This window comes from Daktulosphaira vitifoliae, unplaced genomic scaffold (assembly GCF_025091365.1).
Source record: "Daktulosphaira vitifoliae isolate Bord-2020 unplaced genomic scaffold, ASM2509136v1 Scaffold_4, whole genome shotgun sequence".
Classification (NCBI taxonomy): domain Eukaryota; kingdom Metazoa; phylum Arthropoda; class Insecta; order Hemiptera; family Phylloxeridae; genus Daktulosphaira; species Daktulosphaira vitifoliae.
This window is the reverse complement of record NW_026099575.1, coordinates 34899982-34907003: the sequence shown is the minus strand read 5'-3', so window position 1 is coordinate 34907003 and position 7022 is coordinate 34899982. Positions and strand designations below refer to the sequence as shown.

The following is a 7022-nucleotide window of genomic DNA, read 5'->3' as shown; positions in this document are numbered from 1 at the left end:
TTAATTGACAATACGTACAAACTCGATATCTGAAAATTCATATAGAAAAGAGGCCATATATATGTTGTTTAAAAATATTTTATCGCCATCATACACTAACTGCACACACAAGAAAACGGGGTCAAATAAATGTAAATTTGTTAAAATTCTTTTAAGAAACAAATAACACTTACAAGACATCGAAAATCACACAATAAAGATTGTAACAAGTGTTTATAAATTGAGAACTTCATAGTTGCATCTGAAAAAGTGTCGTCTTAATTTTTATCTTTATATTAATATATTTTAGGCGAATCATAATTTTTTATGTTATAAATATATTTCTATAAAATTTAATATTAAATTTTGAATCATTTGTTTTTATTATATGAAATAAACTTTTTGATTCCTACGCTGTAATTAAAATTTATAGTTTAGTTTCTATAAACACTGTTTAATTTGAGCTATTCATATTTAAGCTAATTACGATCGTATTCAATTAGCTGTCATAGGGACAAATATGAGAACTAGTTCATCAACAAGTTTCTTTTTCGATATTTCTAAAATCTAAATAGCTGGGCTACATTTTTAGATTACACCCTGACTTAAACCCACGGCCGTTCGCAAAATTTGAACATTTTCTAGATGGTTAATTATGTTACTTGTGCAATTCGTTTTCGAAACATAAGATAATTAAATTTACCAAGTGAACTGTGAACCTAAAAACAATACATGACTAATTGACGATGTGACGTGTTTAGAAAAGCAGGCAGAACGTGGGTATATTAGAAGAGGATCATTTTACTAGTGTAGACATTTGGATGGTTCATATAACGCGCATTTCTATCATTCAATAAATATTAGTACAGATACGACATTTTATTATTTCTAAATTAATAGTGATGTGAGTGAAATTGCCGAAAGATTACGAGATCAAGTTATAAAATTTGTTTTAAATCATAACGGTTGGATTAAATTTTTCTCTACTAGCAAAATGTTATTTGCTAAAAGGCAACCGTCGCTGGTCACGGAAGTGATCCTTTCACGGTGGGTGGGTCGTGAAAGGTCTATCCGCAAGTCGCAAGAAATCGCACACAAGCCACCAGTATCCAGCAACAGCATAGTTATCTTCATAAAAGTGGTGCGTTTTACTTTTGTGCATCATTAATCAGATGACGATTTTTATAAAATGTTTAACAAAATAATTGCAGTTCATTACCAGCACTATAATGGCGTACCAACAAATTATTATTGGCGGTTCTATTGGATTAACGTCAATACTCATAGCTCAATTCCGGGAACCCGATTCTCATATAAAAGCCGACAGTGATCAAGCCTCGTGGATTGGTGTGTATGCCCACATTATATTATGTGTAACCGTTTAATTTTAAAAGTAATTAGGCTAATAAATAAATTAGTGTAATTAATAGATCACATTTGACTAATGACTAGTTTTCAGCGATTTAAAATTATATTAACAATTATTTTATTTGATGTACACAGCTAGTCTGACCATGTTGCCTTGTCCCATCGGTTCTTTGATTTGTGGATATTTAACAGACAGAATAGGCCGAAAAGGTGCGTTGCAAGTTGCTTTTGTACCGACGGTTATTAGCATGTTTCTCCTTTGCTACGCCAAATCGATGCCAGTTGTGTACTGTGCCAGAATGCTTTCAGGAATATCATTCGGTAAATATCATAAAACATTTGCTTGAAAATAAAAAATTATAATTTTTTTTTTTAAATTTTACTTACGTAAAAAAATTAATTAAAAACGTGTCTTAATAAAAGTGTAACATTTCAAAATTATCGTATGAGAAATACATGATATTCATTTAAGTTTGTCAGAAATTTAAACAATAATTGTATAAATAGAATTTTATGTCAGGAAAATGTTTCTTTTTTTTATGAAATATAAATTAAATTTATAATTGATAAAAATTAATAAAAAGAGATTTAGAGTTGTAGATGGAAACATGGATTCTTTTAGTATCAATAATTTTAAAATATTTTCGTTTTACACATTCTGAGCAAAAAATACTTGATTATTATAAAAACGAGAAAAATTATTTTATCCATCAAAGTTCATGTCAAAAAAATTAATCATTTTGAATTTAAATACTTGTAGCTAAAATTGTAATAACTCCATAAGAATTAACTACAATGACTAAGTTACATTGAACGCATAGCTACAAAACCAATATATAAAATGTACTTAAATAATTAAGGATGTCGATTCAATAAATTCTACATTAGTTTCAATTATTCGTAGTAATGAAATTTAGAATTGTCCCGTGATTGAGTGATATTAACTTTCCTTGTGTTTTTTTTTCAGGTACTGGAGGTCCGATATTCGCTTATATAGCTGAAACTAGTCCGACCAAGTGGCGTCCTTTTTTCTTCATGTTGTTTAACTTCTACGTCGGTCTGGGAATGACCATGGCAGCCGCACTAGGTATTTTTTTCCATTGGACGACTATATCTTTTATTTACGGCGTATTGAGCATTATTGGCTTCCTCATGCCATTTGCTATACCAGAAACGCCCGCATACCTAAGATTCCGTGGTTTGGAAGAAGAGGCTAAGGTATCCGAAGAATGGTTTGGATTTAAGTTACCAGCTAAAGAGCCGATTGTCACTCCCAATGAAAATTCGCAACACGAAATCATACCCGATTCGTTTTGGAAACAATTGAAACTTCCAATTGTATGGAAACCAGCAGTGATTGTGTTACTATTTTTTATTTGCCAACAAGGTTCTGGATTCTATCCCGTTATGTTTTATTCAGTAGACGTACTTCATGATTGCATGGTGACTGTTGACCCCACAAAGGCCGGTATGCTCTTGGCTGGTTCGCGAACATTTGCCAGTGTGTTTAACTTAGTACTTCAGGCCGTGCCCAAGAAAACTTTAACGGTCGCTTCGGGCACAGGAATGTTCTTGATGTTAGTTGGAATACTCACATACCTACACATATTTACTGGTGTAGTAGATCCGCCTTACTCGGATATAGTACTGTATGCGTTTATGATATTCGTGTTCTTTTCCATGTTTGCTATACTACCGTTACCTTGGAGTATCTGCAGTGAGATCTTTCCTATATCGGTAAAAGGCACCATGACCGGAATACTTTACTCGGTCGGATACGAACTCATGTTCCTAGGTATCAAAATATACCCTACTATGGTGCATTCACTAGGTGCTAAAACGGTTTGGACAATTTATGGCAGTTTTTGTTTTAGCACAATCTTGTTTGGAGCATTTATCATGCCGGAAACAACTGGAAAAACACTCGATGAAATACAAGAAAACTTCGATCGGCACCCAAAAAAGAAACAAAACAAAACTGTGTCAGAAGAGCCAAAAAATGATTTCTATTTGTAAAATCTGTGAAATGTTGACATTTTCTAAAGACGGCCACAATTCAAATCTAGTCTACAAACTAATACAAGACTCGATTAATTTTAAAGTCGTACATACAAAAACATTAAGCCACAATTAGTTCTAATACTTTATATTTAGAATATAATATAGAGATTATATTCGGTTTATTTATGTCGAAATCAAAATTAAAAGATGATTCACTAAAAGTACACAATTAGGTCTTGACTTGGAAAATGTGATGCATATTAGATAATTTTAAGAAGTTTCTCACGTTACAACTTGAGTATCTATTATACGAATAAACTACTTATATGTAGTAGATTTCAGCAAATAAAAGAGAATATTGTCAATAATTTGTATGCGGTGTGTTTGTATGATGACAACTAAAACTTTAATTGTTTATAAATTTAACATATCCTAGCCAAACGACAAATAAAATGGTTTTGTCAATTAAGATTCAATACAATTTTTCTTACTTGTACATATAATGTAGATATATTTTTATATTTTTATCAGTTTTCGTTAATAATTGTTGAAATACTTTAGGAGCTTAAAATTGTAAATAAGTTACTAACATTTCGATAAATGTCTAAATATAGTGTTGTTATAATGTAAGTAGTTTATCATATAGAATCACTAAATATAATATATCAATATACTATAGAAGTAATAATAATAATATGTTATTATCATTCAGTTTATTTTCATTAAACGGCTTATAAACGGCGTTTTGGCTAGGCAATTTTGTTACTTGCCTGTAATTTTTATAAAAATTTTATATTTTTACCATTTAAGGCGCTAATCCTAAATTAGCTAAATATATTACTTAGAGTAATCAAATTTATACTTGACAACTGAATTTGGCTCAACGGGATTTGATAGAAAATTGTTGACTGGGAATTTTTTAACTTCATTTGCAATAAAGCATTTTTAGTCTTTGAACGACAAATTAAATATTAAAAATACAAAAACAATGGGAAGCCCTAGAAATGTAAAAACATTGAGAGATCATAGAAATTAAAAAAAATTAAGAAGCCAAAGAAATGCAAAAAATATTAAGAAGCCATAGGAATGCAAAAAAAATTTAAAAGCAATAGAAATTCAAAAAACCATAGAAATACGAAAAAAATAAATAAAGAAATTATAATTTTTTTTTTTAAATATATTCTATATAAGAAAAATTCGGCGAAGAAAAAGTAAATTGTGGAAAGATTGTATGGCAAGTGGAACTCGGGTGCAATATGATTGAAAATGTGTTAAAGCTTAAGTATTCAATGAATTCTTTTATTTTGAAATTTCATAAACTGATAAATTGTTTATAGCTCCAGTAAAAATACAAAAATTGAAAATAGTGATAGTTCGTAACAGGTAATTGCATAAGTAACACGCTGTTATATAAGTAATTTTTCTTTATTTGTATATTTTGCACAGTACTTATAATAATTTATTTCATATTTTATTTAATTTAGTATAGTAAAAGTATTTTAAAATTAAATTATTGAATGTCAGCAAAAATATACCCGAAAATTGTTTCAGAGAGAAAATTTTTAATGTGTTAATTTTTTATCATTTTAAGAATTATTAGCTTTGAGAGTTTCCTGTCCGCTTCTTCTCAGTCACCACTCCTTTCTTATATATCGACATACCTCTAGATTATATTCTACATTCTATTTAAAAGCTTATGGTTATAATTTTTTATAAATAGAATATTACGTGAATATAATAATATTGTAACTATCTATTTTTCCAGTATTTTTCAGTATATGGATTATCTACCTTAAAGCAAATAGTTATTTGTAATTATTAGTTCCATTAATTATTTTATTTAATTGATATACTACAATATTTTATTATTGTTAACTATTATATTTTATATTAATTCTTATATTGTAAAAGCCTTTATGACGTTCACATTTTTACTTAAAATTATATAAATAAACAATAATTATTTGCTTTCACATCTCTATTATTTTTTTCATTAAATAAATATGAGAGTCGATAAAAAGTAAACCTACCCATCATTTTATCTAATATTTAGTAACTTGCTATATTGTAGCAACAATTTTCAATTTTCTAATTATTTTATTACTTATATTTTTTAAACGTAATTGAGTAATTCATAAGCATTTTGGACACTAACTAATAACGTTTAACGGTGCAGTGTAAATTAATGTAAAAAATATTGACTAAAAAAATAATAGAAAATTTATTTTTTATTTATAATAACATTTTATTTAACGTTTTTACATAAAATTACTTAAACCTTAATGTAATTAAAAAAAAATACAAGTAAATTAAAAACAGGAACTTAGGGCTGTTAAATACATTTGAAATACTTCAGATGATAATGACTCAAAGTTTAATTGTATGTAACTAAATAAATTTTGCAGAGAACAAAAAAAAAAAAACAAATCTTCATCGTTTCAATTTTACTAAACATACTAAATTTTATTACATAATTCTAACTTTAGTCAACCATTGTAATCCTAATGTAGGCATACAGATAAATGCATTTAAAAATAAATTACAGACGGTGTGTTGTTTGTCTTTTTAACTGGACAAGACCGGAAGGATAAAAAGGAAAGGAAAATCCGTACAAATAATTGGATTACTGTTGGTAAAATTATAATGAAAATAAATTAAATAAATAGAGCATGTCTTGTCCAGTTAAAATTGCATAACGACATCACCGTGGTCAAATAATGCGACAATAATAAATTAATAAAATTAATTAAAAAAATAATAATACATCGGTGTCTATACAATGTAATAGTCATAATGGTGATAGTGGTGGTGCTCATGTATGTGATGATGAATTTTTTTTGATGCTAATTTGGCGCGTTTGTACCGCTGGTGATTGTTTTTGGTGTTATCTTGTTCTTGAGCTGATGTGGCCGCCTCTTTGGCGGTGGCCGAAGAATGTTGGTTCAGCCACTTTGCCACTTGTTCCTCGACAGTGACCAACGGCGTATTGCCGTAGACCTTTTGTTGTTCCCGATGATGATGGTGGTGTTTCTTGTGTGCGGATGGCACGTGTGCTACCGGCTCAAAGTCGTAAGGGCTCCAGGCCACCTTGGACGGCGATTTAGGTTTGGCCGACGGCGTGACGGGCAATGCACTGGCGGTAACCGGAACAACAGATGGCGTCTCTGATTGCAATGGGACGCGACGCTTCGTCCTGGTCCTGTGATAAGATTCTGGTTTGTTAGATTTCCTAAAATAAACACAAAGAATTACATATTTTAACAATAATAATTTAATAAAAACATTCTTCAAAAATAAATTGGGAGTCGTCCAAAGCGCGAGCCGAACGTGCCATTATAACAAACAAACGTGAAATATTATTTAAACCAGCAGCAAATGGCGAGGAAAAAAAATACATGAAATTCTTCTTCTCTGTCTAATGGGTAATTTAAACATAGTATTTATCACTGCCGTACTCCGGCGGTCAGCCCTAATAACCGTAATAACAATAATAGTATTATTATATTATTATTGTTGTTTGTGCAACGCACTAGAATCGTTCACGTTCCAGTTTATCGGTAGCGATAATCGGTTTAAATAGAAATATATTTGCTATTATCGCCTCGTTCATTACCTCGAGCTTGTAATTTTGTTAGTTTTCAGTCTTACCCTTCGGGTCATAAGAACGGAGATTC

At 29.9% G+C, this 7022-nt stretch overlaps 2 protein-coding genes across 3 annotated transcripts in view; one reads left to right on the top strand and one right to left on the bottom strand.

The window, feature by feature from the left end:
• The first annotated feature begins 778 nt into the window (after nt 1–778).
• On the top strand, nt 779–5125 carry LOC126906169 (facilitated trehalose transporter Tret1-like). Of its 2 annotated transcripts, XM_050686504.1 has the most exons (4): nt 779–1120; nt 1191–1326; nt 1483–1668; nt 2315–5119. In XM_050686504.1, exons 1-4 carry the CDS (start codon nt 974–976, stop codon nt 3361–3363), a joined length of 1518 nt encoding a protein of 505 aa, XP_050542461.1. In that variant the 5' UTR covers nt 779–973; the 3' UTR covers nt 3364–5119. The 2 variants fall into 2 exon arrangements, with proteins under 2 accessions (XP_050542461.1, XP_050542462.1); XM_050686505.1 differs by lacking the exon at nt 779–1120 and having other exon boundaries at nt 1246–1372; nt 2315–5125.
• Nucleotides 5126–5777: 652 nt separating this feature from the next.
• The window catches only part of LOC126904385 (protein naked cuticle homolog 2-like), a gene marked incomplete in the record, with an annotated part of 6497 nt that continues 5252 nt past the window's right edge, over nt 5778–7022 (bottom strand). The window contains 1 exon segment of the mRNA XM_050683388.1: nt 5778–6577. Coding sequence (XP_050539345.1) covers nt 6121–6577 — 457 coding nt within the window.